Source organism: Bactrocera dorsalis, chromosome 2, assembly GCF_023373825.1.
Source record: "Bactrocera dorsalis isolate Fly_Bdor chromosome 2, ASM2337382v1, whole genome shotgun sequence".
Classification (NCBI taxonomy): Eukaryota; Metazoa; Arthropoda; class Insecta; order Diptera; family Tephritidae; genus Bactrocera; species Bactrocera dorsalis.
Genome location: NC_064304.1, coordinates 57,122,079 through 57,148,998, shown reverse-complemented (window position 1 = coordinate 57,148,998; position 26,920 = coordinate 57,122,079). Strand labels below are relative to the sequence as shown.

The 26,920-nt window shown below is 38.0% G+C and overlaps 2 protein-coding genes across 2 annotated transcripts in view; both read right to left on the bottom strand.

Moving 5' to 3' along the window:
• The window catches only part of LOC105234165 (abnormal spindle-like microcephaly-associated protein homolog), a 347,510-nt gene that overhangs the window by 129,472 nt on the left and 191,118 nt on the right, over positions 1-26,920 (bottom strand). The window lies entirely within an intron of this gene.
• On the bottom strand, positions 4,577-7,019 carry LOC125776329 (uncharacterized). Its single transcript, XM_049448071.1, has 3 exons — positions 6,149-7,019; positions 5,985-6,090; positions 4,577-5,795 (listed from the first exon to the last, which is right to left on the bottom strand). Exons 1-3 carry the CDS (start codon positions 6,196-6,198, stop codon positions 4,683-4,685), a joined length of 1,269 nt encoding a protein of 422 aa, XP_049304028.1. The 5' UTR covers positions 6,199-7,019; the 3' UTR covers positions 4,577-4,682.

The following is a 26,920-nucleotide window of genomic DNA, read 5'->3' as shown; positions in this document are numbered from 1 at the left end:
GAGCAATGGATGGCTGTAGCTGATCAATTTTATGAGAAGTCGATGTTTCCCAACTGTCTCATTCTATTTTAATTATAAAAAGACATTCAGTATTGTTTTGTTGGCAATTGTTGGCAGCAACTTCAACTCTCTTTTGTGTTTGTGTCGGATGCGACTTTCGCTTTGAGGAAAAATGTTTTAAAATCATTTGGTCACAACAATTTGACAGAGAATGAAATGCTGTTTACCAAAACTCTGAGCTCAGCATGGGTTAAAGTTGAAAACGCTTTTGGTATTTGGCATCGCGTTTTCGACTTCTTCAAATGACAATAAATTTATGTCGTGAAAAAGTTACTACAGTTGTTCTTGCGTGTTGCTACTTACACACTACATACGGTGCCAGTCAAACTCAAATCGATTTGAATGTGAAAATATTTAGCTATCATACATGGAACCAACGCTGACTAGAAATTCATCTAATGCGGCCAAAACAATAAGGTTGAAATATTGTGAAATATCAAAAAACTGAAATCTCTTTAATTCCTTTTATTTACATATAAAATAGTTAAATTAGTTGTGTTCTTTAAATAAAACTTATATTCATTCTATTATAACTAATACAAAAAAAATTAACTAAAAAATAATAATTTAAACAAAAAATGAGAAAAATAAAATAACATAAATGTACTCTATCTTAATATGTTTTAATTCATTGATATTGCGAGTCATTAAACAAATCAAGAACACTTGTGCATTGACTTTCGTTTGCATCTGAAAAGTGTAACTCTAGAGTTATTTCAATTGTTTGTGAAGTTGATTGTATGAGGGTTCCAGTTGGCACAGAAATAAAACGTGGCGAATGTGATGTTGATTCTATAGGACTTCTAGTTGGCACAGAAATAAAAGATGAAGGATGTCGAAATATAAAGTTGCGAGTCAGTACTTAAAAAAGGCGAGCTGGTTCGTGATACATGTGGACTACTTAAATTTGGTGAGCTTGAAGGACTGTGCAGTTAATTGAAACATAATTTTAAAAATTGGCGCAACAGCATTACTTCGTCTACTGCTTGCTTTGCAAAAAGTTGCTGCTCTGGTTTCATTTGTCTGCACATGCAAGCCCATGCCTTTGTATAAGTTTTCGCTTCATCCATTTGTGTTTTGGATGTCTCCAAATGCTCGGTTACTTTCTTTAGAAACTCCGTTCTTTCGGTAGCTACTTTTTTAAATTTCTTCGACGATTGCTGTGTAAAAAAACATAATTTCATAAATAGAATCAATAAAACTTTTAAATGTTTTTTCAACATACTACGCGAACGGACGCTTCTTCCTCTTCATCCAAACTGATGGACGTTACAGCAGGCATAGGTACTTCCAGGTCTCGCAAAAAGTCGAGCTCCTCGAAATACCATAGAGGTGAAGCGTATAATTCATCAGCTCCTGCACCAGATGTTTCACTTTACAAAGTTTTTTCCAGCTCCCGGCGATAGCAAGTACGCATATTTGATAGTTTTTTTCATGTCGTCTATCGACGCATCGCTTTTTATTTTTTTTTAATTCTAACAAAAGTTTTTGGTAGCTTCTACGGCGTACATTTTTGTTTTTATAAGAGTCCAGTTTGCATAGTTTTATACACTTCGATAAATTCGCGGATTTGCCGATCGCTTTCACTCATTTTTATTTGTTCTCTGCTTCGTACTCTGCTCGCATGACCAACCCAAAGACTATCCAACTAACACAACCAACTTCACAAAATATAAAAAAATCTTGATTTTCATCCAACCAGTTGGTACAACTCATACAACTGCCCCATATACGTAATGATCAGTTGTACAATTCGATGAAATTGGTACAATAATTGGTGCGTGTATGCCTTTCATAATGCCAATCACCGCATACGTTTGCATATCACGTAATTTCTTTCGTATGTTTGCCGATCCGTGCACGGATGTAACGTTTCGACCCTTGCTAGTTTTTGGTTGCAAAAGGTCAATGGGTATTGCTAAATATTTGCCTATGAGCACTTGTGTATACATACATATGTACATATGGGCGTAACTGTATTGTATTTTATATACTTATATTTTTTCGCAAAAGTGAGAGAGCGAGAAAACGGATAAAAAAAAGGGTGTTTTCCTTTGTTAAATTATAAATATGTATAAATGTACTTTTAATATAAAACGTACACAAGTGTTTTTATTAGGTATCGATTTAAGTGGAATATGTACATATGTTTATATGTATATTGTGTACCAATAAAGTGCCCTGGAGACGATCAAATAATTGCGTCAAACAGTGCATATGTGTTAGTGATGTTCAATCGTGTGTTGCCCGCAAACGTTCAAAGTAACACGTCAAACATCAGTTTATTTTTGATCTCGTAGCGAACGGTCGTCATGTCATCGTCGGATGATGATTATCTTTTTTAATTTATTTGATTTGATTTTATTTTATTTTAGTTTATTTATTTTATTTTATTTTATTTTAGTTTATTTATTTTATTTTATTTGATTTTACTTTAATATTGCAATTTATTTCATTTTACTTTAATTATTTTATTATTTTAATTTATTTTATTTGATTTTATTTATTTTAAAATTTTACGCTTATTTCACAAACTTTTTTCTTCTTCACTTCACTCTTTTTCGCTTCACTTCACTTTTCCGCATGTATGTATGTCCTCTTCGCTTGAAGTCTTCACTGCAAATGAGTCATGCTTGTCAAACATGAGTGGAGACGATCAAATTATCGTCCGTCAAATAGAAATATCAAAAAATTTTGATTTTCATCAAACAGAGCCGACAACAAGTCGGTGTAGCGTACGTGTAGCCGACGAGAGCCGACGACACCAACACAATTAAAGTGTTTGACGCAATTATTTGATAGTCTCCAGGGCACTTAAGCACATTTTTTTTGGATTTTGGAGGGGAATCTTCGAAAGATACCGTCATTTTTCCGGACGGTATGCACGATTCGTATTGGCCGCTGAAGCGGAGACCAATACGCCTACGTACTAAACCCTTAACTCCATCGTCTTTGCTTGTTTATTTGCCCCACGGAGCGGCCGTTAAGCATTACATCGTGAGGCTAAGCCTAGCCATTCGGCTCGTCAGTTACGCCATTCTGGCCTACTTCTCATTCATCCTTCTGAATTCTCTGCGTTGCCGCTCTTTCCTTCTTAGCTCTTTCAGAACTATAGCACACCACTCTCTCACACTATTCCACACTTGTTTCGATTCAGTCATGAATCGCACGATGTTATCGGGTGTCACTCTTTCCGTTGTCAGTTTCTGTAGATCAGCTCTCTCCTTTTCATACCGTCGGCAGAGAAAGAAGATGTGCAGCGCGTTTTCTCCGCTGCTGACGCAGAAGGAACAATTCGTCTCGTCATCATGTCCATGCTTATAGAGATACTCCCTAAAACACCCGTGCCCCGTCAGAAACTGCGTCAGGTCGAAATCTGTTTCTCCATGTTTCCTCTCTGTCCATGCTTGCACGCTTCTAATTAGCTTGTTGGTCCATCTTTCCATCATAGCTGCATCCCATCGTTTCTGCCATTCATCGAGGCTTGTTTGCCTCTCATCCTTCCGTTCTTCAGCCGTTAGTCGCCTGCCCAGGCTTGTAGACCTTTCATATACTCTTTTGAGTTCCGTGGCCATTATATCTGGTGGCATGACTGCGCTTTCCTAGCATACGTCTTTTGCTGTAGTGCTGGTCCCTATATGGGCGCTGCGTACATCATAATTGATTGGCTCACCTTGGTCAATAGCATACGCCTATTTTGGCTTGGTCGACCGATGTTGGCCATTATTCTTGCAGGCCGGCCATTGCACGGGCTGCTTTTTCACATGCCTTTTCGATGTGCTCCTTGTAGCTTAGTCTATTGTCTATCAGTACTCCTAAGTACTTCAGCGACTTCTGTGCCATGAAGGTATGACCGTCTATATTTAGTTTGATATCTTCGGGTTTTTTCCTATTTGTGATCAGCACAGCTTCTGTTTTTTGTCCAACGAGTTGGAGGTTTGTTGCCGTGAGCCAGTCTTTGATCGCCGTCGCTGCATGATTGCAGAGGTTTTCGGTTTGACCAAGTTCTTTTGCCACTGCTGAATATTCTCGAACGTTCGACGAGTCACTCGCGGACGATGCGTCGATGGTTGAGAATATGAAATAGGAAAAGGAAGTGTATTAATAAATTAAAATGTTGGTTCTTTATTAGATTGGGATTACCAAATATTACCTGGTTTGTGCTTGTGGTGATGCTGGTTGTGGTGGCCGGTGGACGACGTCTTACTTCGCTTCGCTCTCTAAAAAAAGTACCCCAGGCTGACTAGCAGAATCGCTTGCTAAGCGGGAGTTTTCAACGAAACCATTGCCAGTTGAGTGAAAGTTATTAACAGTTGAGTGAAAACTATTAACAGCTAACTGGCAATGGTTTGTTATATAGTCAGTAGGGGTGGTAAAAAGAAATTAGGCGCTGGCCTAAACATACCGGCCCCCTTGCGGTGAGTAACAAAAAAAATTACATGTCCATCGACCACCATAACGATGTACAAATTTTTGGCATAATATTAGTAGAGCTAAATAGAAAATATAGTTTAAGTTCATTCATTTGTTATTATAATTATATTTTTTAAAATAAGAATCCAAAAAACAATACTTATTCTAAATAAAAATGCAAAAAAAAAACAATACTTAAATAGCTTAATTTAGTACCGGGCCGTACCCGAAAGCACCCAGCCGAAAATGGAGCCCTGAGCGAGAAGCTGCCCAAACGTTTGTGGCATGACCTGTTGGGTCATGATGCGGGAGTATACATCCGCGCCGAGCACCAAGCGTATCGGCGACGACTTGTAGAAATTTGGATCCGCCAGTTTGATGTGGGTGTATGGGGCTGCTATGTCGCAGTCCAACGTGGTGGTCGGGCTGATGCGCATATAGTCGTTCATTACCCTTACATGCGTCGATATGCGGGTATTTGTCCCATGTCTGCCTCGCAGTACTAAAAGGCAGCCGCGTTGACCGCCGATATGCGTCTGCTCTAGTTGCAATTCCCTTGCTAGGTCGCGCGCAATTAGCGACGTAGGGGCGCATGCGTCTATGAGAGCCCTAATTAAATGTAGGCGTCCTCTTGCCTCGATCTTTACCACCGCCGTCGGTAAAATGGCTGTCATTGGCAGCAAGGAATGAGCCTCTATGCTGGCTCGATTTGTTAGCCCGGCTCTGAAGGAGCTAGCCCGGTGAAGCTGGAGAGACCTAGTCTCCAGTCTGGCCGGGTTGTGCGCTTGGCGACGGCGCAGACGGCGTTTGTGCGTGCGACGTTCGTGTTGCAGAAGGGGGCGGAAAGTCCGGGTTTCCGTTTCCCCTCGCTGTGATGGGCGGAAAGGCCGTGTTTCCGCTCCGGTTTCAAGTAGTGCTCCCTTTTCCGGTTCTGGTTGGAGAGGCCTAGTCTCCGTTCCAGGGTCTGATGCATCGATGGAGAGAGCATCATCGGAACTTATTTGTTCGCTCCATGAATGGTTTTGAGCCACTGGGGGCGGCGACGGGTATTCTCCCCGATGTGGAGCATTGTGTGGTGCTTCTCGTTGCAGCGCCGGCACCGTGCGTCGCTGGAGCAATTCGCTGACCTCTGGTTGACCGCAAGGCAATTTACACAGTATTTGCCTATGAGTGCCTACCGTAGGCGCCCCTCCGGTGTCTTGGCCCGGAAGGACGAGCAGAGCCGCAATGGATGCTTTCCCTTGCACAGCGTGCAAGAAAGCGGGTACCGGTTTGGGTGTACCGCCGCGGTTTTCTACAAGGTACTGTAGCGAGTCATCTTCCTGAAATTAATCTGTTGACGATTTTGTGTTGTTTGGTTTTCAATATCATCTAAAACTAATTGGGTGGCGAGAAAAAGTGCATAAATTATATTATATATATTGCATAGTGTGGAGGCGGCCTTATGTGGTGTGAACTGCTTTACATTACCATAGTGTGTAGGCGGCCTTATGTGGTGTGAACTGCCTTACCTTTCCATAGTGTTGCAAATAATAATTAAATAAAAAACATTTTGCCTTTAGCATCAAATTTATGTTATCGTTATTGTTTTTTGTCGCATGTTTTCGACAAAGTGACCTGCCACCAAAGAAAATGTTAAATACAATTTGGTTTAATAATTATTTTCAATTCTTACTTGTCAATAAAGTACCTCTTGCTCAGTAAGTTCAAGGGCAATGCATACATGTACTGCTGTAGAAGGAGACTTTCGGTTTGCAATTGCGTTATTTGCTAGCAAAACATATTTTTCAAGTATGGTATTTGCAATAAAAATTGAATTTAAAATTCATGAGCATGAGTTATGCCTCATAGTTTGGAAAAACACAGTTTTAGTTTCACTCTTGTAAAATTTTTAAGGCGAATTAAAAAACTGACGGCATGGCATCACCTTATGTCATGAATGAAATTTTTAAGGCGAATTAAAAACTGACGGCATGGCATCACGTTATTGACATTTTTAATTATTGGTTATTTGCACGCAACACGTGTAAAAATAGTAGTGCAACTAAAAGTACTGCCAGAGTAAATTCGAACAGCAGTAATACCAGCCAAATAAATAAATTAATTGAAGACACCTCCAAATTGAAAATTTCTGATCTCGGTCGTAATCCCGGTAGCACAACTGGGAAAGCTTGCTCTAACTTGCAAATATCTCGGAACACATCGCAAGATATTGGACCGAGTCAGCAAACTAACCAAATAGAAAGCTCTACGCAAGCTAATGATGGTTTTTCTTACGACACAGGTAAGATAATTGCTTTTCAAAACAAAAAAAAAACTAATGAATTTGCCATGACCTTGTTAAAGAGCCAAGGTATGGTTTCATCAAAGTCAGTTTTATATGCTCAATTGCAAAAGCAACCTTCGTCATCCCGTTTACAAGCACCGTTTCATATGAATTCGTATGTTTCCTCTACAAGTGACTATTCGCTACCCACCGACAGAATCCACTGTAGCACCAATTCCAAGTCATTTTGGAATGGTACAAGGTGATGGCTGGCACTGGAAAATTGGAGATCTTTGTTTTGCAGAAGTAACCGCGGTGTCCGAGAAAACATGTGTTATATTTTGCTTTGGATATGGAAACCACGAAGAAGTCTTAAAGGAAGTATCCTCATCCATCAAGAAGCTCGGTTACCATCAAGCTGCTGTTGCATTCGTGCCAATCGCTGGCTGTCATGGTGAGAACGTGTTGGAAGCATCCACCAACATGCCATGGTACAAAGGATGGAAGGTTGAACGTAAGGAATGCTAAGGACAATGCTGAAGGTAAGGCACTTGCAGTGTTAAGTCTTCGTAATGTATCTGTGTAATGTTGCTAAGTTGTAATGTAACTCGTCGTACGTAATACTTAATGTCAATAGCTAATGATCAAGCTACATAACAAGCTGAGTACATAACTAAATATTTAATATTTTGGCCGATTACAATTAAATTGAATAAAAATTCCGAAAAAAAAACTATTAACGAATAGAAATGTGCGAACACACTGAAAATAAATTGTGTGAAGAATGTGATTTAAGATTTTAAGAGAATTAAATAAAATTAATGCGAAAATTTATATAATACAAAAAAAAAAATTTATTTCAAGCTGCGTACATACAGCCGCGGTGGGGGGGAATGCAGACGAAATGTTTCAAAATTACAATTAAAGGCAATAAAAAAAAATATGTAAAACTTTAAAAAATTTTTCCTCAAAATAAAATCTGTTTATTTTAATGCATACGTGCACAATTAATTGGAACAACACAAACCCGCGTAAAAGTGCCAACCCCGATTAGAGTCTAGGGGCCTCCTCCTTGCATATTTATTTAAATGTCTTCTTTTCCTTACAGATTTGGTCATCTCTTCCAAATCCTCGCACGCAGCTAACTGCTTTTTCCGCGATATTTTGTTGTGATATGAGACGCAAGTGTTGGTTGGTGTAGTTGCATTAGCACGCCCTGTGACTATCCAACCGAACACTGTATCTTGCGCAAGAAGTGATCCCAGTAAGTTTTTGCGTATGCCATCAAGCATAATGTGGGGATAGACGTCCCCACCGAGTATGACGTCCACGGGTTCATTGACGAAGAACCTCTTGTCCGCCAACGTGAGATCTGGGAAACCTGCCAAGTTAGTGCGCTAATATGGCCAGTCGGCAAGTTTCCCGTTAATTTCGGCAGAACCATCAAGTTCGTGGTTATCGATATAAGTGGGTCAATTGGTGACCGCAACTCGACACGACATGATTCCTTTACTTGCGCAGATACTGTGTTGTTGATGCCTGACACCTGGGCATTTATCCTCCTACCTGGCAAGTCGATTCTGCGCTTCAGTTTTTCTGTGATGAAAGAGCACTCTGACCCGGAGTCGATGAGTGCTCTTGCGGCATAAGTAACGCCGCGGTAATTTATGTTGATTTGTGCGGTTCCTAGTAAGACGCCTTTGTCGCTGTTAGCGAAGCACGACTGTACGACAGTTGGCTTGCCTTCCGATTTGTCAAAGTTGCGTCTCTGTTGCGCTTGCCTGGACGTAGACGGAATCTCGTCCGATGATATAGATGGGCCTCTTTGGCTGCTAGGCTGCACTGTCCTCACATGTAGGAGTGTGTGATGCCTCGCGTGGCAAGTGCTGCAGTTGAATGCACTGGTGCATTCCGACACTAAATGCCCAAAGCCGAGGCAATTGATGCAGCGATTGTTGCGCTTAGCGAACTTGATCCTGTCCGCCGGTGCCATGTTAAGAAACATGGGGCAAGATCTTAATTTATGATCTGCGCTTTTGCGCATCAGACATATTGATTTTTCAACGCTTACTTGGAAGGCGCCGAGTCTGTTCTGATGGCTATTGTTTTGGTACGTATATTTATTTGGTGTGGGTGCACTGACAGGCTTTGCAGAATTGGACGACTTTTTGGCACGTTCTATTGCCTCTAAATCACGGTATCTATCCGTGAGGAAGTTGTCCAATTCCTCCCACTTTGACGTTTTTGTTTTGTTCTTTACAGACTGTTCCCACAGGGCTAATGTTGCTTGTGGCAGTCTTTTAGAACATATGCGGATTATGATTGGGTCCCAGTTCTCAATGTCCACTTTATTGGCTGTCAGGCAGGAGATGCAGCTGTTGATCTCCCGCTGTAGCCATTTTATCGAGCTGGAACATTCTTTGTCGATTGACGGTAAGTCGAGCAGTATGTAACTTGGGTTTCGACTAGTATACGCTCATTTTCGTACATGTCAGTCAAACCCTTCCATGCCATTGCAAAGCCATCATCTTGTACCATTCCAAAATGACTTGGAATTGGTGCTACAGTGGATTCTGTCGGTGGGTAGCGAATAGTCACTTGTAGAGGAAACATACGAATTCATATGAAACGGTGCTTGTAAACGGGATGACGAAGGTTGCTTTTGCAATTGAGCATATAAAGCTGACTTTGATGAAACCATACCTTGGCTCTTTAACAAGGTCATGGCAAATTAATTAGTTTTTTTTTTGTTTTGAAAAGCAATTATTTTACCTGTGTCGTAAGAAAAACCATCATTAGCTTGCGTAGAGCTTTCTATTTGGTTAGTTTGCTGACTCGGTCCAATATCTTGCGATGAGTTCCGAGATATTTGCAAGTTAGAGCAAGCTTTCCCAGTTGTGCTACCGGGATTACGACCGAGATCAGAAATTTTCAATTTGGAGGTGTCTTCAATTAATTTATTTATTTGGCTGGTATTACTGCTGTTCGAATTTACTCTGGCAGTACTTTTAGTTGCACTACTATTTTTACACGTGTTGCGTGCAAATAACCAATAATTAAAAATGTCAATAAGGTGATGCCATGCCGTCAGTTTTTAATTCGCCTTAAAAATTTCATTCATGACATAAGGTGATGCCATGCCGTTAGTGTTTTAATTCGCCTTAAAAATTTTACAAGAGTGAATCTAAAACTGTGTTTTTCCAAACTATGAGGCATAACTCATGGTTATGATTTTTAAATTCAATTTTTATTGCAAATACCATATTGGAATTGGCCATCGGCTACGGCCCGGTACTAAATTAAGCTATTTAAGTATTGTTTTTTTTTTTTGGTTGTATCTTTCTTTATTAGTTCAAATTAAATACACATTTCTTTTATTCATTTTCATATATGAAAAGAATCCGGTTAAAATATTGAATTTAAATTATCAGAGCAATAATAAGACCACTTGAAATATTTTAAATAATAAATTATGTGTTTACACATAAATTTTAAAACTTAGTGTTACTACTGTTTTGGTTGAATTTGTACGATTCAAGCACGTTAGGGGGTTTTGATTACATCCTTGGAATATTTAAAATATTTTGTTTATTTTTTCCGGTTTACTTAATTTTAATTTTGTGAAGTTTGAATTTGAAACCCAACATTTCGCTTAGTATACCTGACAGAGCGGAGAGTATGACAACTTTCACTGTGGTGAACAAATAGGGATTGGCGCTAAGCCCTGAAATTTTGAAGGGTGTTTCCAATTCTTTAAGCAGATCAGCAGCCAATTTGAGTACGCTGTTGGACACCATGAGTTCGTCTTTTTTCTTAGGCTTTTGCTCAATCTGTAAATATAAATTTATTTGTTCAGTTATTAGAACAGAGACGCTTCGATATTTTTGATGTATTTTGTTGCCAAGAGTCATAAATCGGACCAAAAATATGCCAATTGTTGTAGACCACATCAGGGCCTCTAAATTTAAATGGGAGTGTAAATGCAGATTAAAAACAACTCTTTTTTTTTTTAAACGATTTATATCCAAATGATATTAAAGCAATCACGTACCTTAGATTTGCCTGAGTTGGTGTGAAGTGTATTGTGTTAAAAAATAGTTGCTGGTGTGCGGCGCCTTGTGAATCCCTGTGGGTGGTGTAAAAAAACTTGCTTGCTGGTTTGCAGCGCCTCGTGAATCCCAATTGGTGTGGTGTTGAAAAACTTGCTTGCTGGTTTGTGAAATATAGTCGATTAAAATCCGGCTCGAAGGACCATGAATATTCTCGAACGTTCGACGAGTCACTCGCGGACGATGCGTCGATGGTTGAGAATTTAAAATAGGAAAAGAAAGTGTATTAATAAATGAAACCACAAAGTTTGTGTCTAATATAATAAATTAAAATGTTGGTTCTTTATTAGATTGGGATTACCAAATATTACCTGGTTTGTGCTTGTGGTGATGCTGGTTGTGGTGGCCGGTGGACGACGTCTTACTTCGCTTCGCTCTCTAAAAAAAAGTACCCCAGGCTGACTAGCAGAATCGCTTGCTAAGCGGGAGTTTTCAACGAAACCATTGCCAGTTGAGAGAAAGTTATTAACAGTTGAGTGAAAACTATTAACAGCTAACTGGCAATGGTTTGTTATATACTCACTAGAGGTGGTAAAAAGAAATTAGGCGCTGGCCTAAACAACTGCGGTTAATGCAATATCATCCGGGTACCCGATGATCTGCACCTGCTTCGGGAGTGGGAGACGCAGTACCCCGTCATACAACACATTCCACAACAATGGGCCAAGCACAGAGCCTTGCGGAGCTCCGCCCGTTACCCTATATGTTTTTTGTCCGTCATCCGTATCGTACAGTAACAGCCGGTCAGACAGGTAGCTGGGCCGCCGTGCTGAAAGCGTTTTTAACGTTAACCGTGACTACTGCGCAGTATTCCTTTGTACCATACAGCCGTCTGGTACCCTCTATTGCCTTGTTAGGTATGCCGGTAAGCTTCTTGATCGCATCGATGGTTGATCTGTGCTTGCGGAATCCATACTGGTTGTCGGGCAGACTTTTCTTATCTTCTTTTTCTGAATGCAGCTCTAATCGTTCACAGATTATCGGCTCTAGTATCCCATCGTATCCAACATACAGAGCGGTCGGTATGAGCTGGGCTCTCCGGCTGGTTTATTTGATTTCTGCAATAGGACCAGTCTCTGCTTCTTCCAGGTTTTTGGGAATTTTTGAATGGTCTCGTATTGTGCTTCATGGCAATCTTTAATGCCTTATTAGGAATACCATCCGCGCATGGTGCTTTGGCATTGCCAAATCTCTCTGCTGTTTCTATAACCTCCACGTCAGTGAATATTGCATATTCTGTTTCAGCAGGTTCTTGGATGTTAAACGTTCGGTTCTCTGGGGGCTGTGCGGGGAATAAGGTCTCCCCCATGGTTTTCAGTAATGCTAGGCACGTTGGTGCTTGTCCTTTGCTACCTCTTATTTTCTTCTTTACCAGCTTGTAAGCGTCACACCACGGTTTTCAGTAATGCTGGGCACGTTGGTGCTTGTCCTTTTCTATGGGTGCCATTTTTCTTTCTACTCATAGAAGCGTTACATGCTTTACTAACGTGCCTCACTATCATCTCCGTTTGTCGATCTATGTCTTCCTGGCATGTTAGATTAACATCTAACGAGAGCTTGGATAGTTCTATGTCAAGAGTATAAATTTTCCATCCTTTGCTTTGTTCTGTCTTAGTGGGCATACTCCTTCGATTGTTCACTGAGTCTTGGATTTCAAACATAATTGCATAATAGATACTGTGTGTATATAGGTCGCACACTTGCCAATTTGTCGTTCGCGCCAGAGAGCTGCTAGCGAAGGTTATGTCGATAACGGAGCCCCGGCCGTTCTTCTCGAAGGTGTTCTGATTGCCGGCGTTCAGTAACACCATGTTTACCGACGATAATGCCTTTAGTAGGGCATCTCCACGCCTATTTGTACAGATGCTACCCCACTCCATCGCCCAAGCATTAAAATCGCCCGCGACCACGTTCCTCGTAGTTGATAAAACTTCTGTGACCAGTTCGTCAAGAATTTTATCAAAGTCACTCTGTGATATGCTTGGTGGTATGTAGCAACTGTAGAAGTTGATCCCAGAGACTTTCGCTCGAGTGTAGAAAGATTTTCCCAATAGCGGTTTATCTTGAATCACTTTCCCTCCACATGCCCATGCGGCAGCTTTTTACATGTCGTCAGAGATCCGTGTTGCGTCGATTATATTTTTATACTATTCACTGAGTATAGCTACATCGACCTTTTCTTCACAAACCGTCTGCTTAACAAGCTGTTGTGCAGCCTCACAGTGATTGAGGTTGAGTTGCATGACTCTCATTTTTTGCTGTTTCTACATGCTTCTTGGAAGAGCGAACACTTTTTACTACCAATTTGGTGGTTAGTGTTTTCCCTGCCCTTTTTCTTGCATGCACTACACGACGGGCTCTTATCGCACGACTTCGCAAAGTGTCCGGTTTCTCCACACTTGGCACAGCACTGGTTCCTATCATCAGGATTATTGCAAGTTTTCGCCAGATGACCGTACTCAAGACATCTGAAACACCTCCTGAGATTTTTCTTCGCTCTTATTCTGCACACTACCCAACCTATTTTGATTTTGTGTGCGTCTTCAAGTATTCTTGCCTCTAGCGCGGGTAGGCTTACCACTGCAGTTTGAGTTCCTAAGTACGCTGATCTGATACTCTTAATCGAGTTTTCATCAAAACTACTCAGCCCATTTATTTGTAGTCGTATAGCCTCGGCAATGTCCTCTTTAGACGTGATTTCGTCGATGTCACGTATTTCTATCACGACCTCGTGAGTTAGAGCTTTTATCTGCGCATTTTCTCCCAGTACTTTGCTTATCTCGGTCTCGAAGATGCCTGTGCTCCTCATCTGTGCCTCTTTCAACTCTAGCAGGATTTGTCCTTTGGCCATCTTCCTGTTTTTTGTTACATTTTCCCCTAGCTTCTGTAATGTATCATTTTTCCTAACAGTCCTTAGGATGTCGCTATATGACATGTCATCTGTTTTTTCAATGACTATTGCATCAGATCAAGGTGGCGGCTTATGTGGTGCCTTCTTTTGTTGCTTACGTCTGACTACGATCCAACCATCATGTTTTCCCATTTATTTATCATTGTCTTTGATGGGGTTATCACTCATTGTTTCTTTGTTCAAGGGAACTTCAGGTTTGTTCGGCCATTCCCTATGGGTGATTTTATTCTTCTTCGGCGGTGTTCTCCGCTTTGGTTGAAAATCGTCGCGAGGCCTTTTTGGTGTATTCTCTCCGTTGGCATGACGAGAAAACTTCGGCGTGCTTCCTTATTTGCAATGTGCTCTTCCTGAGCACTTGCATGTAATTTTGCTATTACACCAAGAAGATCTCTCATGTTGTTGCTGATAGTCCGCTGGGGTGGGTGCATTGTTTCAATCCGCTTCTTGATCGCATTCCCTAGTTCAGCCATACAGTCTCCACGAGGTTGTATCGCCAGCGCATCGTGTGCAGGGGGGCGGGCCGAAATAGACAGGAACGGGTGTACCCTCGTGGACACTGCCCCTACCCCAGTTTCCTGAGGCCTGTGCTTCGCTTTACCAGTCCCGGAAAACACGGACGGACCGGCGCTCGCCCGGGGCAACGCAGGCTACTAATCCTACGCCAAATGCACACTTCTTGACCAGAGCCCGAAGGAGGCTTTCTTTCAATAAAATGCGAATATGGCAAACCTGATTTTGCGAAGAAACATTAAATCAACAATTGTTTCTCGAAGGAAATTCAAAGTAATCGTTAAATTCGTCATAAATTAGTTAAAATCATATTATGAAGTATATTTCATTTTGAAATGTTATATAAGACTTACCAATCATCAACAACATTCCTTAAATCGCAAGGAAAATATTTATGTTACTACACACATACATACATACATATTACGCACAAAGTTTATTTTCTTTGTTTATTCTCTCTTGCTCTTCTAATGTGGATCATTCACAATACGTAACCAGCTGTCAAAACTACTTGAAGAAATAATGTATTTTTTTCTTGAGCAATTACTTGAGAGCTGGATACGAACCTTTATTTGTTTATCCTGCTACTAATTTTTTTTCAAATAGAAAGGGTATTGTTGGTTAGGAGACTGCATAAATAGGTAATAAGTTATTAATTATATATATGTATATATATGTAAGTGACATTGCTACTCTCACTCTAACAATAAATTAATCTCAATACGCTCTTATACGTTAGAAGTGAAATAATCGAGTTGACCTTCTGTAGCAGTTATTAAGCAAGGATGAGTCAGTCTTTAAGCAAACATTGAAATGTGATGTATTAATTTACTATTGTAATACTTAAATTTGTTAATAAATTAAAATAAAATCCAATAAACTAATATTTAAATTTCACTGGCGCAGTCGGTAGGATCTACGAAAAAGATCCTTAAACCTCAATGTAACTTAAGGACAAATTAATGTCAAAGGAAAGACATCTACAATACAAAAAAAAATCAATAAGAATGGTTCCAGTGGCAGTGAAAGTTTACACGAAAGAAAGAGAACTAAAATACAAAAAAAAAATTAATAAAATCGGTTCCAGCGATTTACACGAATATTAACTAGTTAAGAGAAAAAACTCTCAGTGCATGAAAAATATAATAATACTCTTGACAATAAAGAATTCGTGCATAAAAAGAAAGTTTTAGAACAAATACTACTAAAATAAATAAACACTTTACCGATATCTATTACTTAATTTTGTTAAGATAATTTGATAAAAAAGCATTATATAAAAAAAACAATTGATCTTAATCTATACACTGCTCTTATCAATACGCGTTGAAGAAGAGTTAGAAACTATAGACAAAAAGTTGAGCTCTCTTAGTATAAATAAAGAAACAACAATGACCGAAGGAAAAGATAAGCGCGATCTCGTTATGCAAACCATTAAGCTGATTCAACCGCTTGACGGCAACAAAAACTACTTGGCGATGTATGCCGACAGCATCGATAGCGTTGTACCTCGGTACACAACTATCTCTTCAGAAGAAGATTTGCATTTTATTTCAACTGTGTTACCTGCACTCTAAGAGGTTCTGCTCTTGATATTGTAAGACGGGAGCAACCGTGTGATTGGACAACAATACGACGGCTCATTGATGAATTTGGCGATCATACACCTGTGTCAACTCTTATTTTGGAAATCAGTAATATTAAATTTAAGAATAGTGTAAAATTATTGTGCGAAGAAATTAACATCGAAGTATGTAGAGTGAAAGATTGTATTAAATTAAAAAATCAAAATATATCCACTAAAACATTTTTGAATAAGGAGCTAGATCAGATTAGTTTAAAGACGTTGAAAAGGGAATTTCCAAATTATTTAACAGCATTAATAAATGCAAATTTAGTAGACCTTAAGTCAGCAATAAAAATTTTGAAAGAAACTAATGTATTTGAAGATGATAGAAGACTGAGCAAAACCAAACAAAATCATAATCAAAGAAACATCCCATTTCCCAAAGCTCCCAACCTTTCTCACGTAAGTTCAAACAGAGAAAATGGTAACGAGTTTCAACATTTTTCTCCGTCTAATGGATATCGAGTTTTTGACTTTTCTCATGGCAATAACTATCAGGGATATGCATTGCCACCTAATAACGCAGATTATTTTTATCATTCAAATCCAAATGGATGGATTTATTACCCACAAATGAATACAACTTTGAATTGTCCTAATAGTTATACTAACACCAATAATTTGAGTGCGCTTAATGCCAATAATGTACCTAAAATAAATTCGCAAAAAATAAGAAAGCAAAATGAAAGTAATTTGAATCAATCTAAAATAAGGCGATACGGTGCTCCTCAACCAATGGAATTTGAGTCATCCAATTTTCAATTAGAAGCCTCGGAGGATTACCAACAATAGAATTAAAGATTGAACATAAATTTGTAAGGTTTTTGATAGATACGGGCTCTTCTGTTAGTTTAATTAAGCCCCGAATTCTTAGTAGTAGAATCGTTGAAATTGAACCATTATTATTAAAAACAGTTACAGGAAAAGTATTACTAAAACAAATTCAAGAAGTTTTCGACAATTACCATAACCACAAATTGACATTTTACGTTTATAATTTTCGGATAATTACGACGGATTATTAGGCTACAATACACTTCGTCAGCTCAACTCTAAGATCGATTTAAAAAATAATACGATTAGTTTACAAGGACATATATACACATTTTTCAATACTGTTAAAAATTATACACACACTAACTTACTAACCGAGTTGAAAGTCAATGATGACAAATTTACTGGCACATTCAGACTCAACCATTTAAATAATGAAGAATCGGAAAAATTGAATAAATTACTGAAGAAACACAAAACTTTATTTTACAAGGAAGGGGAGAAATTTACATTCACTCACAGAATTAAACACAAAATAAAAATATTCATGAAGATCCAATCTACGTTAAATCCTATAGTTACTCAGAAGTACATAAAGCGGAAGTAAATAAACAAATAAGAGATATGCTAGAACAAAAAATAATTTGTCACAGTACTTCTCCATATACGTATTCTGCACCGATTTGGGTGGTACCTAAAAAACTAGATGTTTCAGGTAAAGACAAGTGGAGAATCATTGTAGACTACCGTAAGTTAAATAATATCTCTGTGGATGACAAGTAGCCCATTCCAAACATAGACGAGATACTGGACAAGTTAGGTAGATGTTGATACTTCGCGACAATTGATTTGGCTTCCATCAAATCGAAATGGATCTAATAGATAGACAAAAAAAAAACAGCCTTTTCTATACAAAATGGCCACTTCGAATTTTTGAGAACGCCATTTGGTTTAAAAAATACTCCAGCCACCTTCCAACGGCTGATAAATACAGTGTTGGACAGTCTAATTGGGAAAAATTGCATGGTTTATTTAGATGATATAGTAGTTTTCAATACATCTCTGCAGAAGCACATCGAATCGCTCGATAAAATGTTTCAAAGATTAGCTAAAGCGAATCTAAAAGTGCAGCCGGACAAAAGTGAATTTTTAAAACAAGAAACCCAGTTTCTTGGCCATGTTTTTACCCCTTCTGGCATAAAACCAAATCCTAATAAAGTCGTAGCAATTTTAAATTATCCGATTCCCAAAACAGAAAAGGAAATAAAACAATTTTTGGGTTTAGCGGGATTTTACCGCAATTTTATTCAAAATTTTTCAAATATAACAAAACCCTTAACAAATTGCTGAAAGAAAGGCAATATAGTGAATAATTCAGATAAAGAGTTTATCAGAGCCGTAAAAACTATCAAGTTATTAATACAAAAGAGCTAATTTTGGCATATCCAAATTACGAGAAGTTGTTTATGTTAACGACAGACGCCTCTAATGTAGCATTACGAGCAGTGTTAAGCCAAAACTGAAACGGTGGAAGATTAGGTTGAAAGAATACGATTTTGATATCAAATACATTCCTGGTAAAGAAAATCATGTTGTCAATGCGCTATCTCGCGTTAAAATTGAAGAATGTAACGTTAATGAAGTAACTGCTTCGAATGTAGCCACAATCCATTCCGCTGACGAAAACTGTGGTGAGTTTATTAGAATTGCCGAAAGGCCATTGAACGTATTCAAAAACTAACTTAAACTAATAAAATCTAACCAAAATTGTACATTGACATAATTAAAACTTATTTATTAAACAAAAATACAACAATACTTATAACAGATGACGACGACTTTATACAATTTCAAAACATTTATAATAGACTGATCACCTCAAACAGATTTAAAATTTACCGAACCATAAAGGAATTATAAAATATTGAAGATTATTCGGCCTTCAAATCTAAAGTATTAGAAATTCACCTCGAAGGACTGCATAAGGGAATCGAAAAAATTGCAAATTGCTTCAAGCAAAAATATTATCACCCTAATTACGTTAAAGAGATAACTAAAATAATTAATGAATGTGACCAAACGACCACATTTCGAACAAATTACCATTTAAAGTTACGCCTCCTGTGTATGAGACTCGAGAAAAGTTTGTAGTAGACTTTTGGAAATGGGATGATGAAAATTATTTAACATGTATTGATTTGTTTTTCAAATTTGCTGCAGCTGAAAAAGTGTCAGCCTTAAATTGGTTAGAAACTAAAAAAGCCCTCCTAAAGATTTTTAATTTTATGGGACCTCCGAAAACATTAAAAATAGACCAGGACCAAGGTATCAATAATGTTAGCATAAAGCAGTGGTGTCAACAATTGAATATAGCAGTGGAAGTCACAAGTGGGAAAGCTGGTATTGGTGACATTGAGCGGTTTCATAAAACGATCAATGAAAAATTGTGAATTATTTGTAGTTCTGGGGATAAAGAGTTGAAATACCTTCAAATTGCACAAGCATTATTTACCTACAATCATGTTATTTCTCATTCCATTAAAGGTGAAAGAAATATAACATAATTTTTAATCGAAAATACCCAAAAAGAAATCCCAAATTAATTAAAGAACGAAGAATAAATAACATAAATCAAAACCGACAAGAAAAAGAAATACATAGATACGAATTTTGTTAGCGCCGAAACCTCTAGGAAAAGATTAGATAAAATTAGTAACCCTTATAAAAGAGTAAGACTTGTTCAAACCGAGTCTGATGGGGAACATCATGTAGTAAAGTTTAAAAACAGAAAAGTAAGAAAATACAAAAGATAATTTAAAAGAAAAAAAAAAAATATGTCTGACAGTTGACCTTCTGTAGCAGTTATTAAGCAAGGATGAGTCAGTCATTAAGCAAACAATGGAATGTGATGTGTTAATTTACTATTGTAATACTTAAATTTGTTAATAAATTAAAATAAAATCCAATAAACTAATATTTAAATTTCACTTGTATATATTAATAAACTAGCTGGCCCCGCAGCCGTTGTCCTGCGTGAAATTATGTGTTTTGAAATGAAAAGAAAGTTGAATTTATCATTTCATTTTTTTTTTTTTTTCAATGTAACGCAGCTTCATAAACAAAATTTTTTGGTTTCTGTTCCGGTGTACAGAAAAGATGGCTTTCCAACTCGTGTGCACGCCACGTATATCTGGCCGTGTGAAAAACATAGAATTTCCAAACTTATTGCACACACTATGCGACTATCCTTGTGTCCTGTTGAGTGTCATCTCAAATGCAATTTTCGCTGGAAACTGAAATGGCAAATCGTTGGAACTCAAAGAAATTCGTTGAATCAAGCATTCAGCCTTTTGTATTCGATAGCTGCGTCACAATCAGTCGGGTTCCATTACATAGTTTCGGCGCTTGCAGATTGCAAAACATAATAACGACAGATCAAACTTTGAGACGCAAATGATGCGGTGGCATACCAAGCCTCTCCAAAGAATTTATAAACTCCACTGGATAATTCACGGCGACGTCTTCAATGGAAAGACGATCGGTCGATTTGTATGAGCGCAGGAATTTGACTTTGAATCTTCCAGTTTGAGTCAAGAACTTCTGTATTTTTTGGCAGTTAATATTGCGCGTGCATTAAAGGAATCATAGTTACGATAATTTGGCCAATGTCCGAAGATTGGTGATGAGTTCATCTTTCGTGAATTGATAAACCGCAGATAGAATTGATATCAAACCACCGGAAGCATCAACCGGAATTGACCCATTTCCAATTTTTAGCAAATACGATGTAAAATGTCTTCGACAATGTCATTTTTGTTCGTATCTCATAATTGACGCGGATTTAAAGGCTGATATGGTGAAATGATTATCGCGAAAAGTGTGCGATCTTCATTTGCATTCGAAGTAGCTATCGCATCGTCCAACGTTTGTTTCCACTGATTATCGTGTTCCAGCAATTGTAATTGCACACACCATACCATTCACAGTACGCAATACGCCGCGTACATTAATCAGTAGCAACCGAAGGTAGAAGCAATCATCGTTTTTTGGGTGGGTTGTGCAAATTCATCCTAATGCATTAGTTGAGAACACACCTGAATGTCCATCTACTGTTCGGTCTTGCCATGAATGCAAGGTATTTTCAAATAGAGCAATGTTCTCGTAAGCGGATCACTGACGAAAGTTGAGAAAAAAACTCGTCAATGTTAGTTTTGTTGTTGGCGGTGTTACCACCGGCTGTAATGTATTCTCTGGGCTGAAATAAACTCTTTGGCCAATCTCCATATTAACTGCGAGACACACAACAATCGGAAACCGTTCATGAATTGCAAAAGTAAATATCCTACAAAGCGCTTTATTGCAGTTCACGTATGGACCGTATCGTTAAGACCATTGACCGCCATGTTGCTTCCCTTGGTGACGTACTTACAAACGTATTTTATAGATTACACCAAACTGCAATACTAAACATTGATATGAGTTTTGAATGTGAATTAGACAACAGTGGAGAATATAGTACGATCCATATGGTGTCAACTTCGATCTTCACTACTCTAAGTTGTATGGTCGTCTGATGAGCTACGACGATGGAGTGGATATCCATCATTTCCAGTTTGCGATTCCGAAAGAAAAGCAAGCGGATAGTGTTTCGTGCATTTATTGTTAGACATATAAACCGAAAAGGGTCCATGAACCATATTGCTTTCCACCACTTCATATAATACTGGATCTTTCTCTACATCAGGAATTTCCAGAGAAATGATTTCATCAATTTGATCTGGTGTAACCATCATCCAAAGAAGAATATGTGCGTGCGGCAAACCTCTCTTTTGCCACTCAACAGAGTACATCTAGCTAAAGTCAATCAAACATCGTAACTGTTGTTTGAAAAGTCGTGCTGTGCCATCGTGACGATCGCTTACTGATTGACCGCGATCCATAATTCCGCACATATGTCACCGCATCCTGGGAGTACTTCCTGCCTTGTCTTGGGCTGCAATACTTTGATGTCAAAAAGAACACCGACCGATATTAGGGCGATCTCTTGGTGGCTTCGTAACAAATTTCAATCTGCAATTGACCTCTTTGTGTGAAACACACGTAAAGTTTTCACTGAATAATTTTCAATTGTTCAATTCACAACCTGTCGTAAAGCATCGTAAATCGTAAAATTATAAAAAAAAAAAAATGGTAAAAATTTATAATTTTACGATGCTTTACGACAGGTTGTGAATTGAACAAATAATTTTTCTTTTGAATAGCCGGAATAAAAAAGCAAGCGATCGAGTCTGAACTATTCAAATAATTTCCAAATCAAAATATTGAAAAACAAAACAGAAATTGAAAAAAAATGTTTATGGAAAAAAGTTACTTTTTGGAATTATCCAATTTGCCGACTTTTCATGAAAAGTATAAGATGTTTTTATTTCTAAACCTTCCTTAATCCACAACAAACAACCTCTTAAAATTTCATCAATATTGGTTCAGCCGTTCTCTTAGCGTTACTAACGAACAAACATTTTTAGGGGTTTTCCGGCAATTATTCGAATAATCCCTGAACCTAAACGAATATTTTAAAAAAAGAATTATCAAATTTCGTTCAGTCGTATTAAAGTTATGAGCGTACATACTTACATTTTGGCGATTCATTTTTACATACATACATATTTATATAGACGAAGATGTAAGGTTGTTTTTATTGTTTTTTTTTTTGAAGAAATGAAATATTGAAATGATTCCTACAAACATGAATTTTGAACAAATGCTTATGATTTGAAATATAATTTTTGTATTTATGAGTTGTATTAAATTTTGACATAAAGAGATAAAAAGTATCCTATGTCCTTACCCTGGTTCTAAGCTACCTCCCCACCAATTTTCAGCCAAATCGATTCAGCCTTTCTTGAGTTATAAATAGTGTAACTAACAACAACTTTCTTTTATATATATAGATATACATAGTATATAAGTAAAAATATATGATGACGAACTGTTTCAGTGTTTTCCCGAAATTTAAACCCGAAATGCTTGTTAACCGTATTAAACTAATCAACGGAATCGTTATTTGCGTTATTTTATTGTTCTTGTATATAAAAACCACCAATTTGACATATGTATGTACATATAAATATGTATGATAGAATTAGACTATGTGAACTGAATACTTTCACTTTAGTTTGTAGAGTACATTGTATAAGTATTGTATATTGTATAGTATGCCTGTTCGTTTTGTTCCAATTGCTTTGCTTATGTATCCACCCGCTTGGCTACTTGTGCGTGTGAAAAAGAGATCTGCATGCGGTGGCCGCAATTATTGTACACTTAGTCAATACTTCTTGTTTTTGCGACTGAACACTGCATTGACTGATACGTGTGATGCTAAAGAGAAAGAAGTGGATGTAAGAACACCAGCGCAAAGCGAGGAGTGCGCATAACATATTGACTTCGGCAAAGAAGTGTTTCAAGTGTTACACACGAAACAAGCAGACACTTTGTTTGACTTGTTGCCGAAGGCATAAGACACTGTGTTTAGCTTATTGCCGAAGGCATGACACTTTATTTGACTACCAACAACAGCCTTTTGGCGCTAACAGAGGAACGCAATTAAACGATGGTTGCATATGCTACATAATTACATATTTACCTATTAACTAGAAAAAAATACAATTTGCAGTCTTGTACTTTTGGCTTTTATTATTATTCAATATGTGGTGCGTTTATAATTTTGAAATTTTTATAATAGGAATGTAAAAATAATAAACTATCGACTGCATTTGGCGCTAGTCGGCTTCGCTTCTCAGTTATAATATTGCCAGCCATTGAAAAAGCTCGTTCAGCCGCTGCACTGCTAGCAAGAGTTGAATGAATTTGAAAAGCTAATTTTGATAAACGAGGATAGTTTTTGGAATTATTTGTCCACCATTCAAATAAGTCAAAATCTCCCGTAATTTTAACTTTTTCCTGGCTATACCGTTCCACTTTTTCCTCTGGAGTTTCTGATGCTGTCGATGCTGAGTCTTCTAACAAACTCGGTAGAAAGAACTTAATATCTTGATTGGGATAGGGTGATGGAGTCGTTCTAGTTGCTGTTGAAAAACTTGCTAAGTTATTAGATGAATTTCGCGAAACTGGCGCAGACAACTGTGGACCAGGGCTTTCGGAATCAGAAGTAATATTAGCCAGTGGTATTGATCGGAAAGAATCTGCTGCAGTACATTCTAATTCTTGAATGTGACATATGCAAAAATTTTTAATATCGCGGAGATCGTTACATTGCATATTTACAGCTGGCGTATATAAAACGAAAGCAGCCTTATGCCACAAAGTCAAATTCTTCACCCAAATATCCTCTACATTTTGAATTATTTTTTCTTTCAAAACAGAAATAGCGCCAATATCTTCGCTATTAGGTTTACAGAGGTCTTGAATTTTATAAATCGAAGGTAAAACAAAACACAAAGAGGGTGAGCTGCAAGTTTGCAACTTTTTGAAAATAATTTCAATGTTCTTACACAATTCAAGTAAGACTTTCAGTGTTGAAATATTTATGTGTAAAAGGCGCTGCCTTCCTTCTTTCTCACTTAGCAATTCATTTATAATAAACCAGTAATCAACTATTGATTTTATCATGGCGTAATTGGAATTTCACCGGGTTGGGCATGGACTTTTGAGAGAAGTTGTAAGCCTGTTCTGAAAATTTGCTTTTTTTTTAAATATTTTACGAGTTTCTTGCACGACTCTAATATTTCAGTGAGCTCAGTAGTTTCGTCAAATGATTTACATATCTAACACATATGCTAATAAATGGCTACTATACAACTAATGCGTGTGTAGTTCTCCAATGCTTTAACCATATTCGAACCTCTATCTGTTACGAATTTTATAGCATTCATATTTTGCACACCGAACTGACTAAACGTTATTTTTAACTTCTTTAAAATATTGTGACCGGTTGATCTCTCAAAATCCATTGATTTCAATCCTAAAGTGACATCAACAAGTTTAAAATCGTCGTGGTAGTGCAACGTGACTCCTAAAAAATTTCTTTTTACATAGTTGTCTGACCACATATCTAATGTAACAGAAGCACATCCACTTTTTACAACGTCGTTTATTTCACTCTTAATCGTTTCCTTTATTTCATCTGCTGACTTTTGTACCTTGCGCGAAACTGTTGTTGGATCTGGCAGCAAGTCTTTTATGTCTACATTTTTCCCATAGGTTGCACCTATCTTTATAAAAAACTTGACTAACTTTGCGAAGCCTGAGCCACTGATACCATAAAATGGTCTACAATCTTCAGTAACCCATTCTGCGCATGCATCAATAGCTTTTTTTTTGTCTTCTTCTGTTACAGTTTTTAAAACTGCTGCATGTTTGATAGCTTGGCAACTAGGATGCCGATTCAGGTTGGATGTGTAATTTTTATTACATTTAAGAACTTTGCGGCATTTGCGGCAGTATACCATCCCTTCTACTCTGGTACCATCTGTTTTCAAAACCTCTGACAATATATTCCAAATGAAACTTCTTCCCTTGTGTTGCAGTGATAAGTGACCATTCGCAATTTGTTCAGTGATAAAAGCTTGTGTATCGGACATTAGATAAAATCTATAGAAAAACACATATCAATACATAAAATAACTCATTTATTTCGTGAACACATACTTACATACAATATACACTACAGAATAATATCATTATATTACTTACTGCTTATTAAGTTACAAAGTTATATTAAACAAAACTGCCAAGTTTTCAATTCCGTGTAAACAAACCGAGCGCAACAGAATAACTGAAATTATGAAATAAGCGTGGCAGTCAAGTGTCGTTGAATTGTTGTTACAGTAAAAAAACAGTCAAATAAAGTTTCATGCCTTCGGCAATAAGCTAAACGAAGTGTCTTATGCCTTCGGCAACAAGTCAAACAAAGTGTCTGCTTGTCTCGTGCGTAACACTTGAAACACTTCTTTGCCGAAGTCAATATGTATATGCAGGCTTAAATTGATCGTCACATGCGGTGGTGGTGTGCGCTTGCACTGCATGCTTTGCGCTGGCGTTCAGTCATCCACTTCTTTTAATGTAAGTAGGCTTAAAGTCAGAGAAACAGCAGCGCATGCCGATCTCTGGTGTGAAACTGTGACCTTTCTTCTTTTCCGGCATCCCTCCCCTCTCCATTGATATATCTACCATCGCTCTTGTTTAGTTCGCCTGCTGCGTCAAGTTTTTTTTTTTTTTAAAGTAGGAGGAAGCATCGAAAGCGGGAGTGCGTTACTTTAATCCGCTAAACCTAACCTACTCCCATCTCAAGACTCTCCCACAGATAAGGTATTACTTCATGGGAGTGACAAGACATTTTACGTCTCCTCTATAGCACAGACGGACTGACGCCTATTCTGCTGTAACTGTCTTAATATTGTCATGATGGAAGTAGCCGCTTCGTGAACAGCTTTCCACTTCTCAGAGAACTGACACATATGTGCAGTCAAGCTTTCCACCGTTAAACTACCACCTAGTGTTGTTTCTAGCTTTCCCCTTATGGTTAGAAACCGAGGACAATGGAAGAACACGTGCTCAGAGTCTTCTATTGACTCCGTACACATCGAACAATACGGACTGACGTCGTTTTGAAATTTATATAGATAGCCTCTGAAGCACCCATGCCCGCTTAATATTTGGGTCAGGTGGAAATCCAGGTCCCCATGTCGTCTACTTATCCACGTATGGATGTCAAGTATAAGTCTGTGGGTCCACCGTCCTTTAGTTGAGGTTTGCCACCGTTGCTGCCATATAGTTATGCTCTTCTTTCTCTCTTCTCTCTTTTGAATTTCTGTAAGTGGCGCTGATAGCTCATATAATCTCGTGAGCTCGTCACCCTGGATGTCTATGGGCAGCATACTAGCTAGTACTTCAGATGCTTCGCTGGAGATAGTTCGGAAAGCACTTGTTACTCTTATTGCTGTGAGTATATGCACCGCATTTATTGGTTTGGCATATGCTTTTATGTTTAGTGCCTGTATCCATACTGGAGCTGCCTAAAGTATAACTGAGCTCATAGCTTTTCCGATTAGAAGTCGGCGGCTGGAGCGCACACAGCCTCTATTTGCCATCATTCTTGATAAGGCGTTATAAATCTTATTTGCTTTATTTGCTAAGTTTTCCAAGTGCTGCTTGAATTTCAGTTTGGAGTCCAATATTACCCCTAAATACTTCAACTGTGGTTGTGAAGTGATTACGCACTCTCCTATTGT

Excerpts from the sequence above, each read along its gene's own strand:
- LOC125776329 (XM_049448071.1), bottom strand. The coding sequence starts at position 6,198 with ATGTATGCATTGCCCTTGAACTTACTGAGCAAGAGGTACTTTATTGAC. Across the intron at positions 6,091-6,148 it reads AAGAGGTACTTTATTGACAA|GTCACTTTGTCGAAAACATG; the intron begins GTAAGAATTGAA and ends CTTTGGTGGCAG. Across the intron at positions 5,796-5,984 it reads ATTTGCAACACTATGGAAAG|GAAGATGACTCGCTACAGTA; the intron begins GTAAGGCAGTTC and ends GATTAATTTCAG.